Genomic DNA, 16,978 nt, shown 5'->3' with positions numbered 1-16,978 from the left:
AAAAAGTGTTAAGCAAGCTGAGACTTAACAAACAGAGGTGGATTTTTTTTTTTTTTTTTTTACTGCAAGAGACATTCTCATAGCCTGGAAAGGAGGATTTCCCACATAAGTTTGACATAAATCTTGCTTCACCATCAACCCCCAGAGTGTTTATTGTGCCCTGCCTCAATAACGACAACAATCATACAGATATTTAATTTTGTGACCTCTGTGTTTGCTTGATGATAACTGATAGAACGTATACATTAATAAAGGGTATTTATAGCATTTTACATTATTTTGCTTCAATTCTATTCCATGCGAATGTGATGATATTCTGATACGTTGAGGCATGCAGTCTGTTTAACAGCATTCATGTGTGAAAATATTTAAAAAAAGTGAATGTAGGCTTGCAAATAGCCAGTGTTTATCTCAGGCATATACAGTCTGTAATGTTTACATAGAGCATGCCATTGAGATTTAGCTAGTTGAGATTTGTTGCATATATTGCAGTGAACCTAACAGTTTGCTACTCTCTCCCACTCCTTACACACATCCACACAAACACACACACACACACACACACTTAGCTCCACCCTGTTGAACTCGGTAGCATGCTGCAGGAATTCCCTCCCTCCAGTCACACTTTTTGGGTGGGAGGAAGGAATTTTCTAAAATGTGGGAGAAAAAGGAAGAGGAAACTGCAGGTGAAAATGTTGAAAAATAAGTGTGTTGGGCCATGTTAAACATTGCAAAACTACACAGAACATCAGTTTGAATGGAGCTATTGAAGGTAGGGTACACATGCCTTGCCAAAGCTTTATTTCAATTAAAATATACGATAAATTGTTTTTTAATTGGTGGACATTAGAGCGTGGGCCAACGTAAAAAAAAGAAAAAGAATGCACATCTGAGATTTTCAGCACAATTTCAACACGTGGCAGAAGAGTGACGTTAGCTGGTAGCATACACACAAACCCCCAAATACTTACTCATCCATGGCTGTCTCATTGCGGGTCACGACCAACTAGACACCTCCCCTTGCAATTCCCAAACGCCAGCCCCCGAAGCCTCTAGAAGCAGGAGACTTTTTTGCATGTGAGAATCTGCACGTAGCATTCAGACTTTTAGGAATCCAGCCCTTTACCACCAGATGGCCAACAGTGCGCAGAAACATCACAGATAGGACGAACTACCAGACTCCCTGGTTATCTTCTTACCGTTGACTACACCGAGTCAGGTTTGAGTTGAGACTTCAGAGGACCAAGCGGCCACGGGACTGGTGCAGGGGACACATTTCTGCTACATGATGCTGTGGTTTAGGTAAATATTGATTGCTCAATCAGATGAGATAGCAAGAACTGCCACCCTGCAGTTATGGTGCGTCTGTTTTACCGTATTTTCCGTTTTCAGTTGCAACCGTTAAACACTTCGAACTTTCAAATTCTATTAGCTAACGTTATTCCACTAAAGTTGTGTTACCGTTAGCTTGCTAAGCTAGCTGAAAACTGACGTAGCTACATGGATGAAACTTTTTGTGATGGTTCTCGAAAGCAGCAAGGAATACAATAAGCCTGAACTGATTAATAGTAATTATAATAAGCAATTTCAGTTAGTAAAAGTTGAAACAAACGAGACAAGAATCTCGCCTATGAAACTTGCGTCAATGTTATGGCATTCCAGTGCAGTGCAGCGTGGGATGCTGCTGCCTTCACTCTGCTCTAACGTTAACGACATATTACGTACAAACATTAACAGTATAACATACAATAATTGTATTTGTTAAGATATTCTGTACATTAACAGTCACATAGTCTGCCATGTTAAACACTGCAGTGAGCCCATTATATTAGGGTATTTGGGGATAAAAGTTAACACTCAATGGAAACTTTATTTTTACGTTAAACGTTACATCTTGTTGGTTAGCTAACGTTAATTGGCTAAAGTAGTTTGGGAGTAAACCAACAGCACCGGCTGCCTTCCAGAAATCAAAAGCCCCCCTGCTGTCAGTAAGGTTGCAGGGGTTATTGAGGGGTTATTCCTGGTGAAATCAGTCAGACTCCATTGGGCAGTGTTCAGTCATCGCATGAGTTTCCCCGGCGGGGAGGGGCGAAGACGTGGCAGTCCTCTTCCATCCACATCCTGTTATCTGACCTCACAGCTTCACTCCCAGTAAAACTTCGAGAAGATGAGAAGAAGCCAGTTTCTCTGCGACGAAGCTACTAAAGTGCAGAATGAGAGTTAGTCTTACATTTGTTAAAAACTGTAGTCACAGCAGTGAGGCTGACACATTGTGTTGAATAATTAATATTTCACCTTAATACCATGTAGGCCTAGTATTTAAAAGGATCTTAATGTGAATGGTACAACTGTTTTGTTAGTCCTGTAGTGAATTACACTCGTGTGATATAATAGGATCCTTTTGTATAAGTAATGTAAAGTACAGTGGTGTAAAATATTGTCATGATAAACCATACAGTACATTAATAATTATATGGAAATTATATTGAATATTTTATAAATGATTCTTGGCTTTCTAATTTTTACCCACTGGAGGCTACATTTTCCCTGTATATATTGTGGAGAAAGTTTAATGCCACGACAACAATTGGGTAATTTGTCATAACTCCTTTGGTTTTTGTTTCATTTCTTTAAAATCAAAGAGCAAGGCTTCTTCAGACATTCATCATCTTGCACAGTTTAAAAAACAAACAAAATCAATCAATCAAAAGAGGGTAATCAATTGCAGAAGAGGTAGAAATACTAATGTATGCATAGTTTATGTACAAACAACAGCCTTAAGAGTTAAGCTGCTAACATAATGTAACATTTTGAAAAGGGGGATAAGCTTTTTAAGAGAAAAGATTCCACTCCTTGCTAATATTTTTATTGCTTTTGCTACTTCTCTGTACTACATTTAAATTCCACAACTGAAAGTAACTGGTTCAATCCTAGTTTCAGGGGTTTGTTGAAAGTACTTTGTATTTCTAGCTAAAGTAGGAAATAGTAGAAGTGACAAGAAAACAGTAAATCAGTAAAAGCTCCTGGAATGCGATGAACTTGAGAACTCATTATTTATAAGTGTTGTCTTAGGGTGAGAGCATATAACCTTTCCCCCCACAATTAACACAAGGCAGAGAGGTAAAAGAAAAAAGAGGCATCTAATGTACATGTCTGAACAAAATGCAGCCCAATTTACACATAGGTTCAGAAGTCCAGAAAAAAACCCAACTTCCAGGCAAGTTTATGCAAAATTGTATTTTATAATCGGTTTAAACAAACTGCCTCACAAATGTCAAATTTGGAGTCTTCACATGTCACGTAATAGCATGTATGCACACAGACACTCTCACTACCACTCCCTCTCATGTGTGGCATGAAAACCTCTAAATTAGAACTATACTTACAGCTTTAATCTTGACATTACACTTCTACAATATTATAACAAGAGAGACACAGTAGCTGTCACCCTGTCATTACAGTAATTATATTCTATTGAGCTTTTATCCTGGAAATCCAAGTGACAGAAGCACATTTATGGTATCTAGGACTGAGTGGCACCACCGAAAATACAGTAGAAGTAGTTAGGGATAATGGCAATTTGCATCTTGCCTTTGAGTTTCTAATTAAATATACTTTAATTTAATGTTTAATTTAATTCTGTTTTAATCAAATACGTGCAGCTCTGGCAGACTTATTTTCCTTCCCCTCTGCTGGCTGCTGCTGACGTAAATTGAACTGTCATATTAAGTCATTCTTTTATTTTCACTGAAGGCTTGTCCTTGTGGAAGGAACCTGCCTGAGCCTGTTGTCTGCTTTCAGTAAAATGCTTTAGAAATCTGCATAGATGCACATTTCATGCATGACCTCTATTTTACCAGTAACTATATATATTCATGCATAGACTGCATATTCAGCTATTATACAGTCAATAAAGATTGTAAAATTAAACTGTTAATTTCCTGGAGTACTTTTTCTCTCTCCTTTTTCTCTCTCTCTACCAAAGTCAGGGGTTGTTAAAGTATTTTTGAACATTAGCAGCTCACTTATAGATCTAGACTCAACATATCCAAGGCTGCAAAGGGTTATTTTCATTGCTCATTGATTGATCTGCCAATCTATCAATATTTAAACAATTAACTGGTATATAGATGCTATAGAACATCAGAAAACAGTGAAAATTTTAATGTCTTGTTTTTTTTCTGACCAACAGTACAAAACCTTATTAATTTACTATAATTTAACACCAAGTAAAGCAGCAAATGTTGTCATTTAAGACATTGGAATCATGTACACATATTACCTTGACACCTGCCTGCACATTTATTCCTGTCAATCAGCTTCAAATTTTTGTCTGTATGGGTAGAAAGCCCACAGGGCCACTCCTCACAGGCCAGAAGCCCTGTACTACTTATGGCTATGCCAAACCGGACACAGTGACACCAACCATAGACTTGGTTGTGGTTGGGAGGCTTCACTTTTAATAGGATTAAGTAGATTCTCAAGGCTTTGATTACTCTTTTTGCTTTACCTTTTGTTGCATCTGAATATATATATATATATATATATATATATATATATATATATATATATATATATATATATATATATATATATATATATATATATATATATATATATAAATTTTTGTCTCCATGTTTCCTAAATGGTCAGTTCATCCAAATCACATAAAAACGTCTTGAGATAACTGCTGCTGAGACTTCCGCTCACTCAACAGCAACGTTCCTTTTCAGATCCAATGTCCCAGTTACTCTGGACAATCCACAGACCTGGCTGCCAACAGTTGTTATTGGGAACTATTTTCTAAGGAAGAAAAAAAAAAAGAAACTGTCCATAGTAGGTCTGTGGATTATCCGGTCTTAAATGGTGCTGATAACCAGGTTTTGAATTCAGTAGTTGGGTCAAAGACAAATAAGGATTTCAAATTTGAAAATAAATGAAAGTGTCAAAAAATGTTTTGTACATCTGAGCTCAATAGTCCTTTGAATTTTTTTTTTTTGCAATAAATACCTATAAAAGTGAGTGGAGAGTTGAGTAGTATAATGTAGTTTTTTTAAATTTATATTTATCTTTTGCATTATGAATATGCTTTGGACACCATAATTGACATGCCACGTCTTTGACCCAGTTGCAGCACTGGAGGGAGTAAAAGAATATGATTAATCAGGGAGGTATATGACGGCGGGGGAAGAAGTTTTAAAGTCAGGAATTTTATATATTTTATATAGCTCATATATTCCAGACAAAATATAAAAAAAATGTTAGGGATGTTAGAGTACGACAGCCTGCAATATTAAGTCGTGGCTATATATGGGTCTGACATGACAGTCAGTTGTCTAGCAGAGCCTTGAAAGGAGTCACCATGGTTTGTCAGTAGTGATGGAGAGTTAATTTGGAGAGCAGGGTTTACCAGGGAAACAAAGCAGCTCACTCTTGGTAGCAGCAAGTTTGATGTGGTTACCTGAAATCCAGCTGGAACTGTGATTTAGAGATCAATTTGAAAAGAAATATTCTGCCGAGTGTCATATGTCATATACAGTACAACACTGTTGATTATGTGATTAACCTTAATGACATTATTTTTGATTTTGCATGATTGCACAATTTTTAAGTTAATCAAATTCTCTCACCCTTTCTTTAGGATGGAGCTGCCATGTTGGTGTTTATTGTTGCTGAGCTTTCTGCAGTCGCTCTCTGCCAACAATGAGTTCTTCTCCTCCATAGGTAAAATCATCAAGCAACATATGGTACTAACGTTAGAAATATTGCTCCCAGGGGCGCCTGGATAGCTCACCTGGTAGAGCGTGCTGCATGTCATTACCCCTCTAACTCCCCTTTCACATCTTTAGCCGTCCTATATATAATAAAGGCCTAAAATCACAAAAAAAAATAATCTTCAGAAAAGAAATATTGCTCCCTTTGCTGGTCTGTGTTGTATGACACATATGGAAGAACAAGATTTCACAACAATGTAGGATCCTGTAATAATGTGATAAGATTAGTGATGCCCTTTGTTATTTATCATTGCAGTGTTGAAGATAAAGTATTTCTGATTGTGTGTTCCTCAGGCCAGATGACAGATCTGTTGTACACAGAAAAAGACCTTGTCACCTCTCTAAAGGACTACATCAAAGCGGAGGAGAACAAGCTTGAGCGGGTGAAACAGTGAGTTTGTAGACACAAAGTAACACACATGGGTCGATACACAGATACTCGTACGTGTACACAAGCATACAATATGATACACATACGTACATTTACTCAAAAATGGACACTGTACTACACACAATTCTTTATATTTCTGATTAACAAGTTATTGTTAGATTTAAGAGTAAGCAATGTATCTAACTCTGTATTATATCCTTGTGATAGGTGGGCTGATAAATTGGATTTGTTGTCAGCCACAGCCATACAGGACCCAGAGGGCTACCTGGGGCACCCTGTCAATGCCTTCAAACTGATGAAGAGGCTGAACACAGAGTGGGGAGACCTGGAGAGCCTTGTACTCAGTGACACCACTGATGGTACAAATAAAGCAGACCTGGTTCAAATAATATCTTAAGTACCAAACATTTAGAAAATCACAACAAAAGTGTTGTGGTTAGTATGTACTTCTGCAGGGACCTTAAGAAGATAATAAACACAAAAGAAGATTTTCCAAAACTATTTGACATTGGTCTGGTCCAGTGCTTTCTGTACATTTACTGGGATTGGTTGATCTTGGAACTGCCTAATTAGTGCAGCAGAGTGTCTAGAGGGCAGGCAGGGTTGTTTTTGTTTGTTTGACTTTTAAAAGACACTTTATAATACAGGGAAAGCTGTATATGTTTGCATGTTTAGAGCAATACTGTGCTGCTCATTCATACTCAATATATTTTAGTAGAACACAACCTTAACATGAGTTATTTAGGTAGCGAAGTTTACTCATTTATTTTTGCCAAATCTCTGGCTTAATACAACTATAATGCAAGATTGAAGTCACTCCAAGCATTTTATATTTCATTTGGCGAAAGTATTTATTGTCCATTTAAGTGGTTGTGTATCCCATACACAATCATCCTACTATATCTTTCCCTGTCTGTCCTCTCCTGTCCATCTATCTCAGGATTTATTTCCAACCTGACCATCCAGAGACAGCACTTCCCCACAGATGAGGACCAGACTGGAGCGGCTAAAGCTCTCCTCCGGTTACAAGACACGTACAAACTGGATGCCAACACCATCTCTACAGGAGACCTACCTGGTAACAGCCTTACATTTGTGCAAAAAGACCTGTTTTTCCCCAGTTAATTAAAATTAACAGACATAAACCGACTGAGTGCCATTAAAGTCACAGTAAACAGCAGGCCATGTGGGGATAGAGGGTTTTTCTTGGGTTTCTGTGTGATTTGCATAACAATGGAGATGGTTTACTTTAATTGCCAATGCCCCCCTCCCCGTATCCTCTGCACACTAGGAGTGAAATACAAGAGCCTTATGACAGTGGAGGACTGTTACGAACTGGGGAAAATCGCCTACTCTGATGTCGATTACTACCACACAGAGCTGTGGATGGCCCAGGCCCTGAAACAGCTTGAACAAGGAGAGGAGTCCACTTTAGATAAGGTGACAGTGCTTGACTACCTCAGCTACTCCATCTACCAGCAGGGGGAGATACATCGAGCCCTGGAGTACACCAAGAAGCTGCTTGAACTGGGTCAGTCCCTCCACACTATAACGTATTTTTCCTGAATTTTGAAAAGTATACTGAGAGGCATGTTTTTTTCAATGTGAAGTGATAGTATCACTTTGTATTCTAAAATTTCTGCTCAAGGTAAATAATGTCACATAAACATGAGATAGATTACGAATTAATGCACTTTTGTTTTTGTCACAGACTTGCACAGATACAGAGTATATTTTGTTTGAGATCAGACTAACAATGCAAATCTATAATTTTAATTTCATCAAACACACAAAAAAGAAAATTAAGAAAGAAAAGCACATAATCTAAATTGTTAGAACTAAGTCAGTAAGTAGATTGGATAAATTAAGCAGCAACAACAAATGAGACATTCTCTTTGGTTTGAACTGAATGTCATACTAAACGGGTGAACCAGAGAATATTGCAGACATAATCAGTCCAATCCAAAACATTCATGCCACTACAATTCTGAGTCAGATATTGGTCTGATTAAAATCTCACTGACCTATGTTTGGGTTGTTTGTGGATTTGGCATAAAACAAAACAGTCTTCTTAGCAGAGTGATTCAGAGATCTTGATAGAACTTCTTATTAGAAAGGACCTATTATTGATGTTTGTGGAAACGTTTGTGCCATATTCTATTTTTACTTATTGACAGTAGTGATTTAATGGTAATCAGAAAGGGACTTTGTTTATGTGTTTTATCCATTTGACGGTGAATAATTGTTGAACTCTCTAACCTGCAGATTAGACCACAGCATTGTTGCAACAACAAGTTGCAGGATTTTGGATTAACAGAATTGGTGGAAGACTTTGTGATTGGTGTGATTGGATTGAATCCATTCTAATGTTAGTAATGAGCATATCATTTTCAATGACCTATTGGCTGGACAGTGCCAAACACCATCCCGCCAGCCTCAACTTGGCATATTCTAACCCACATTTATTTTCTAAAAAGTCCATTATTTGCATTTGCTCCTGATTAATACTCTTGATAACAGATGCTGCAATACATTTCATGTCATGTCATTACATTTGAAACAACGTTCTGATGAAACCTTGGTGGTGACCTTGTTATGCCATATTTTCCTTCACATGAGCCCCTGAATTAATTAGTCCTGTTTTTACATTGTGTTTCTGAGAACTGGATAAGGTCAGACTGAATAAATAGCATACAGTATATAATGTTGGAAGCTTAGTTATTTTGAGTGCAGGGCATGTGATATTCTATGGTGACATTGCTGCAGTCATCACTATTTTAAATCACCACTATTATTTCTGTTGGTCTCTCATTTTCCCATTTTTAGACCCAGAGCACCAGCGTGCCAAGGGCAACCTAAAGTACTTTGAATTCCAGTTGGAGAAGCAGAAAAAGGATGCAGAAGATGGAGCTCAAACAGAGAAAGAGCAAGGGAAAAGAGATATAACTGAAAAGAAAGAGAAGCCCAAAAAGAAGGTCCCCAATCATCTGCTTCCAGAGAGGACGAAGTATGAGATGCTTTGTCGTGGGGAGGGCAACAGAATGGTGAGGAAGACCAAAAGATACACAAAAACACAATTTCTTACTTAATAAACACACATCAGTTTCACCTTCTTTGTTCCCTGCTTTCCTATTTTCTCAATCAGACCCCCCGCAGGCAGAGCCGGCTGTTCTGTCGTTACTATGACAACAATCACAACCCTATGTATGTGCTGGCACCTGTCAAACAGCAAGATGAGTGGGACCGCCCCTACATTGTCCGCTACCTTGACATCATGTCTGACAAAGAAATGGACAAGGTCAAGCAACTGGCGAAGCCCCGAGTAAGCAATTCTCAGTAGTTTCAGCACTCCCATGAGGCCATATGATGCATGTATAAAGTTATATTTGTCACTTTACAGTTAACTGTGATGTAATAGGAACAACCATTAGGCATTTTCAGTTTCTGTTATGGGGTTTAGTGTGTTGGGTAGTGGGAGGTCAGAGCTGTGAGGCTGGTTGATGTGATTCTGCTAGTGAGGCAAGCACACAGGCACACACATCTTGGTGTGTGTGTGTGTGTGTGTCTGTGTCTGTGTCTGTGTCTGTGTGTGTGTGTGTGTGTGTGTGTGTGTGTGTGTGTGTGTGTGTGTGTGTGTGTGTGTGTGTGTGTGGGTAAATCATGTCCCTGGCTTCACAGCTGCGCAGGGCCACCATCTCCAACCCCATCACAGGAGTGCTGGAAACAGCGCCATATCGGGTCAGCAAAAGGTAAGTCATAGCCAGGAGCTGCCAAAAGCAGAGGATATAGATTTTCTACTCCTTTCCCCTCAATAACCCCTTTCACACAGCCTGTACAAGGCGAGACTGTTTTGTTTTTCCGGCAGCGGAGGTAGTCACAGAGCCATAACAGCGCAGATCCAACTTGCAAAACGCAACTGTCCCACAGACAGGTCAAAAGTGAAAAAAAAGCATTCCAAGTTATTAATAACTTGCGTGCAGTAGTTCACCTTCTCTTCCATTCGCTCTCTACCTCTGTCAAACACATACACACACGCAACTCCGATGCTGTTGTTACACGTCGAATGCCGGCATTCTATGGGAAGTCACACACTCGGGCAGCATTATGCCACCTTTGCTTGGTTCTGTGTGAATAAACAAAGCCAGCATAATGGCAGACCTGCATTGCCCCACTATTGCTTAATCTCTGTGTTAAAGGGGCTAACAACTCATCCCATTTCTCCTCTGTACTTCCGTCCATCCGTATCACTCCATTTCTCCGCCCTTCCAAAGCCTAAAGGCTCCTGAGCTGATGCACAGGATCCAGCTAAGAATGATCAGAGCTTTAAACAGCGTATCGAAACATTTGTAGACTGTTATTGTTATTGGTCAATAAAGCACGTTCTTTACAAATATATTATCTCATGGTGCTTTGACCAATGACATAGAAATCAGAGAAAAAAGAAAAAAAATTGCATCCTTACAACCAATTGATATTTATTTATTTAGAAATAAAGAGTGCTTTTGTTTTTTGAGGATCTGTTGTGGATACATTTCTGCACAGGAGTCTGCTACAGAAAGGGGACATGTGCTTCTTCTCCAAGTTAACATAGTTGCTTTTTTGTGAGCTAGGAGGTGTATCAGAGGTACTCATTGATTCGCTACTAATACATTTTATATTTTGAAATGGAAATTTGGTTTTAGCATTGCATTGCCTCATGGAACACTCTTGGCTCTTCCTAAGAATAACATTGACAACTAGTGACCAGATCTGCCTATCTTTTCTCTCTCTCTTTCCTCCTTTTACTTTCCTTGTGCGTATCACATTCCATTATCCTTTTTTCCTTCCTTTATCTGCTTTTCCTCGATCTCCGTGTCCTTGTGCTGCTGGAACTACTGTAGTTAAGGCGAGCCACGGTGCATGACCCTCTAACTGGGAAACTTACCACTGCCCAGTACAGAGTCTCTAAGAGGTAAGGGGTCACAGGTTACTAGGAGGGCCACAATACCTCCTCCTCCATCCTTCTCTTTGTCTTTGTCTTTGTGCCCTGGCTGAAACACTTATTAAGCTCTGCACCCAGTTAACACTGGAAAAAAAGGAAATATTTTGCTACACCTGGAAAACTAACACTAGAGGAGGGTTTTAATTTGGTTTAAGTAAAAACCTAAACAGATTTCTGCCTGAACACCAAATTGAGCTTAAACATAGTTTAAACCAAGATAAACAATCCTCTGTTGTTGTTTTTTGGTGTAGCTTAAATATTCTTTGTTCTTTCAGTATACCCAGTGATTTAAGAATTTCCGTGGAACTGCACAGTGGTGAGAGATAGTTTTAGTTTCTAGTTCCCCTAGCTATCCTTCCCTGCTTATTTGAGATTATGAGCACTGAATCTCTATTCCCCCATTGTGTTTCTAGGAATTAATCTGTAACATTGTTCTCGTATGAGCTCATTACAGTTGCCGTGGTACTACTATGCTTCCTCAATTGACATATGAGCAAGAGAGATTAATAAAACTTCCAAGACCTGAGTCCGATGCACAAGCTTAAATCACAGATAAATGTATGCTGAAAACGTGTGGAAAGAGATTGTTATTGTCCTGCAGTTGTTGATGTTAAGAAAGTGTCCCCCTGTAGTTAAAATGACTGCTCCACTTCAATAGGTATGTTGCCTGTTGCAAGTTAGACTTGCATCCCACCCTTAAAAATAGCAGGCTCAGCAGACCACCAAAACCTCCAACTTTCTATGGTTTTGCTGTTCTTGGTAATTCATGTTTGGGTGCACGTGCACATCGGTACAAGGGCGTGGTGTTACTTTGATGTTGTTAAACGTGTACGTGCTGGACAGCAAGTATTTCCAGTTTCAGTGAACGTGAAGTCATGGAGGGAGCAGACAGATGAACATAGAAGAGTTTGACCACTTAGTTAACTGGCTGCTAGATACATCAGGAAAATAATTTGTTGGCTCACATTCTTATGTGACTTATTAACTTAAGTTATTATCAGCCTAAACTCTTAATTAAAAAAATCAAAAAAACTGACTCATTTCACTGTCTCTCCCATACACACATCTCATAGTGAATCAGCATTTTCAGAAACCGATCAGATGTGGGAGTGGGAGTAATCTATTGCTATAGGTTTTGTGGTGTCTTAAAAAATCCCCTAAATTTGAGAATGAGAATTAAGAGCAGATGTTGGAATTCTGTCTTTGTCTGTCACGTCACATATGCGTTGATAACTTCACATAAATTGTATCTCCAATTATTTTATAATATGTGTTGTCTTTTTATGGATACTGTTGCTTTTTAATGCGAGAAAAAAAATGCCAGTTTGAATTTGATGATGTGGTCTCCATAACTACAGTTGTTATTCTTTAATATTTCACAAGAAAGAGTTTATTGCCATGCTCGGCCAAGAGCTTATTTCATCAGGGACTTTCTAACTGGGGTGTGAGAGTTAGTATGAAAAGCATGTAGTGTCAGGAAAGTTAAATCCATGAACATATTTTTGCCATAGTCCTCAACCAGACTCCTGTGTGAAATACACACATGCTCAAGTGTTTACAAAGTTTGAAATCAGAGCAACCCTGGACCCTGAGCTGATTGGAGATTCTAAATCTCGTGCTGGTTTCCTGTTTTTCATTTTCTTCATTCCTCCACTTCCCCTTTTCTATCATGCCAGACTTTTTGAGCTTTTGATGGCAACTTTTCAGCATGACATGTCTCTCAATCGCCTATTTTAGAATAAATCTTTACTTCCATCTAGTGGACAAATATGTGCCTGACTAATATACTGTATAGCATGTCTCTCTCCTTTCTCAAGTGTTGTGCTTTCCACCTGTATTCCAGTGCTTGGCTCACTGGCTATGAAGATCCAATGATTGATAAGATCAACCAGAGAATTGAAGATCTCACAGGGTTGGAAATGGACACTGCAGAAGAGCTGCAGGTAAAAAGTCACATCATTAGTTGAAGAATATTCAACACTGTTTTTTTTTCTCTTTTTTTATTTTATTTTACAAGGCAAAACCTTACTGAATCAACATAGATCTTATATAAATGTACTATAAATTCTAATACTCCCCCTACCCCTCTGTGTGTGCCATTGGAAACCTGATTTATAGAGTTGTGAAACTTAAATCATATTGTATTGATCTCTGTAGGTTGCAAATTATGGCGTTGGAGGTCAATATGAACCTCACTTTGACTTTGGAAGGGTAAGACCCTTTGTGATTTCACACAAGTTAATTTCTCTAAATGTACAGTAGTGTTAATGTGGCAGGACATTAAACCTCGTGTTTGCTCTCTTTCCACAGAAAGATGAACCAGATGCCTTTAAAGAGCTGGGAACAGGGAACCGCATAGCAACATGGCTCTTCTATGTGAGTAAACTCTTCCTAAATACACCTATAGACCAATGTTTCAAACTTGAACTCTTGAAAAATTTGCATGAACTGGGGTAGACGCCAGGGGGTTAGCCGGTAAGGGACATACAGGACATAGTGCTCTGCCTTTCGTGTTTTCGCTGTCGCATGATAAACTCACAGGTGCCGCTAATGCTGCTAATGGGTATCGAAGCTTCCCGGCCCCGGCAAGTTTGAAGAAGGAAACGTGGAGGACCACCCATATTCAAAATCCAAATTTCAGTAACGGGAGGCTTCTTCTTCGCCCAGAAAAAGAAAAAGGATATTGAAAAGAGCAAAGGCAAAGAGTGAAGGCTACCGTAGCTGTAACACGTACTTTGAACTGCGTGGCGCGAGATGGGAGAAATTCCAACACATTGGACCTTTAAGCTTCACTGAAGTGTTGGAACAAGCAGAAACCTGATATTGCCATAAAGTGGGAAATTATTTATTGTATTTTGTGTTGTGTCCATGGTTCAAAAGTCCAGGATATTATCAGTTGCCCTTTGTTTATTATTTTTACAAAAGAAAGTTTCATTGGCTTTTACTACACTGCTGTAAGCGCCTGTCCTAGTACAGTTTACGGTCAATCACACACACTCATTATTTACATGCACATTTTGAACAGTGTAGGACATAAACGGCATAGGCAAAAAAAAAAAAGATGCAGCCATTATTAATCTGAAAGCCAACATTACTGATAAAAAAGCAAATAGTTGTTTGAAGTGACTGAAGCAATCTCAGTAGGTTTTAACTTTAAAAAAAATGTAGGGTAAGTTTCATTAAATGATGCCTTAACCAGGCAGGGCAACGCACTCTTTCACCCCACACAGATGTTACATTTGCTGGAAGGAAGAAAGATGGGACAAAGAATACAACGAGTGATATTTTCTTTAAACAGTGCCACAAAATACAATTTCAATATTCATGGGAAGCATATGAGTAATTAAATAGACTATGACCACACAGATAGCAATACATGTGAGCTTCCAAAAATGTGCTTGTAGGACTACAGAATTATTTGATATGACAGATGAAGACTGAACTCACTTTGACTCTCTGTTGTAGATGAGTGATGTAGCAGCAGGTGGAGCCACAGTATTCCCAGATGTTGGTGCAGCAGTTTGGCCCCAAAAGGTAACCGCTTATGTTTCACCACTTAATACGATGCATTTTTACTGACTCAGTAGCTGTGTCTGAATTGGTCATATTATATAGCCAACATATTCCCAAGGGTTTTTGTTTTGTTTTGAAGTATAGTACACACTAAATATATTAATCAACAACTAAATGAAATTGTGCAAAATGCTGCGAATGTTGTATTTGCCACCCAGTAAGGTATCCGTACCAATTAGTTGGCACACTCACGCTCTCTCTCTCTCTCTCGCCAAACAAAGAAACCTCCCACTAGGGAAACCTTTCCATACAAAACAGGATCGTGTACTATCAGCGAATGTCTATTTGTTCATTCCTGTAATTGAAAGAACGTTTCACAATTCAACATACACTTCTCAGCATGTTTAACCATCACTTTAACAATCTCACAAATGTGCATTTACATTTTAATTTTTTTGTTATAATTTCACCTGTCAAGAATCTTTTGGAATTAATATAGCAGACTGAGGCTGACAATTTAATATTCCTGGCTTATTCCTGGTTCAACGCTGCTAACCTCTGCTGTGTGTTGTGTGTGTGTGTGTGTGTGTGTGTGTGTGTAAAACAGGGCACTGCTGTGTTCTGGTACAATCTGTTTCCGAGCGGGGAGGGAGACTACAGCACCCGACATGCAGCCTGTCCAGTGTTGGTTGGCAACAAGTGGGGTGAGCTCCTTTTTCTCTGGTTCTCTATAAAGACATTGCTATAGGTGGTCTATATATATGTGGTTTTTGAGACTATATTATCTGCTGAAGAGATCGTAACTTTAAAAGCCCAGTGGCATAACCTGGTTTTGAGTTTATAAGAAGGGTAAACATTAGTACCATTTCTAAAGTAATCAAAGGGCTAAATTAAGGTTATGATTATTATCTTTTTTTCTTTCCATCTTTAGTATCAAACAAATGGATCCATGAACGGGGCCAGGAGTGGCGACGACCTTGTTCTCTAAATGAAACTGAATGATGGAAAAAGAAATCCTCGCCATCACCTCCCTGGCCCTCTCTCTCCTTCCTTGTGAACCACCCAGGACCAAAGAACACTGCTGCAGATCACAGATGATACATATGAATACATGGGGTCCAAATGGCTCACTCCCTCTATAAGTACTACTTTTTCCCCCCCAGCTGTTATGCTCTGAGCCCAGAGATTGTTTGGGTTAATGTGGAGCCCCTGGACAGTATTAGCATCACTGTGACAAATAACATGTTCTTCATGTTGTTGAATGGTTTGGAAACACTCCTGCTCTTTACACTCCCATGTGGCTGTCTTTGCACTCTGTATGAACTCTAGCTCTGTGGTGAGGTTCTCCTTCTGTAGTGGCTGTAGGGACCAGCTTCCTCCCTGCAAGTTTGAACCTTAAAGGTACAGTTCATATTTTTGAGAGACCTGTCTAGTTCCTTACATTCATTTCATTAACAGAGCAATTGGGCATGTGGTTTTTTTTTTTTAAAACAAGCAATGGAAATTCTTCAGGGCTGCACACTAGTTCTTTGTAAAATTACATGAACCACCTTCAAAACAGTTTAATATTTTTCATAAACTGGCTTATTATTCAAAGGGGTTTAATTAGCGTACAGTAGGTTCACTGAATTTCTTTTTTTGGTAGAAATTTCTGCTTCGAATAACTTAAAAGCAACTTTGGTTAAAAGAAACACTTTATTCCCTGTAAGTTGTGTAACTAATCAGAAGTGATTTATACTAGGTTACATGGCTACATCTATGCAGTACATTTTGACATATCACATACCTTGTTGCTCTGACTTAAGCCTAGTGTTTGTTTTTTAACTCATTTGAAAGGCCACACTATGAGATATTGTTAAATCTGTTCTACTTGAACATATGGTGTTTACAAATGTATGCGCACACTAAACACCTGGACCCAGACACAGTTACCCCAACTATTTGTTCATCCTGATTGTCCCAGTGTTGTGTAAGGACACAAATGCCCATCAGCTGTCATTGAATTAGTAAGATCAACAAAGGAACAGTACATAAACATTATGGGGGAAATGGGCTAGATACACCACATTGTGCAATGACAGATTTAAAACATCCACATTTTTTTATATAGAGTGAATGATTCTGGTAGGCTTTCAATGGTGCCCAGTGCTTCTAATTAGTGTGAGGATATATGGGTTTTCAAGAAAGAAACATTTTATTTATGTCACAACCCAATTTTATATTGTTTTTTTTTTTGTCTTAAATGAAAGTCTGAAATTGTTTTTTCTACAATAAAGACTGTTTTATTGCTCAAGTTAATACACCGTCCTGCTGCAGTTT

General features: G+C 38.7%; 1 protein-coding gene across 2 annotated transcripts; it reads left to right on the top strand.

Moving 5' to 3' along the window:
• Positions 1 to 901: 901 nt before the first annotated feature.
• On the top strand, positions 902 to 16,957 carry p4ha1b (prolyl 4-hydroxylase, alpha polypeptide I b). 2 transcript variants are annotated; one of them, XM_028603029.1, is made up of 15 exons: positions 902 to 1,302; positions 5,642 to 5,724; positions 6,069 to 6,165; positions 6,373 to 6,524; positions 7,106 to 7,243; positions 7,457 to 7,696; positions 8,992 to 9,209; positions 9,311 to 9,487; positions 11,046 to 11,116; positions 12,990 to 13,089; positions 13,304 to 13,357; positions 13,457 to 13,522; positions 14,612 to 14,680; positions 15,267 to 15,363; positions 15,591 to 16,957. In XM_028603029.1, exons 1-15 carry the CDS (start codon positions 1,286 to 1,288, stop codon positions 15,659 to 15,661), a joined length of 1,650 nt encoding a protein of 549 aa, XP_028458830.1. In that variant the 5' UTR covers positions 902 to 1,285; the 3' UTR covers positions 15,662 to 16,957. The 2 variants fall into 2 exon arrangements, with proteins under 2 accessions (XP_028458830.1, XP_028458829.1); XM_028603028.1 differs by lacking the exon at positions 11,046 to 11,116 and adding an exon at positions 9,844 to 9,914 and having other exon boundaries at positions 903 to 1,302.
• Positions 16,958 to 16,978: the final 21 nt, after the last annotated feature.

This window comes from Perca flavescens, chromosome 17 (assembly GCF_004354835.1).
Source record: "Perca flavescens isolate YP-PL-M2 chromosome 17, PFLA_1.0, whole genome shotgun sequence".
NCBI classification, from domain to species: domain Eukaryota; kingdom Metazoa; phylum Chordata; class Actinopteri; order Perciformes; family Percidae; genus Perca; species Perca flavescens.
Note: the sequence above shows the minus strand (reverse complement) of the source record. Positions and strands in the feature narration are given on the sequence as shown.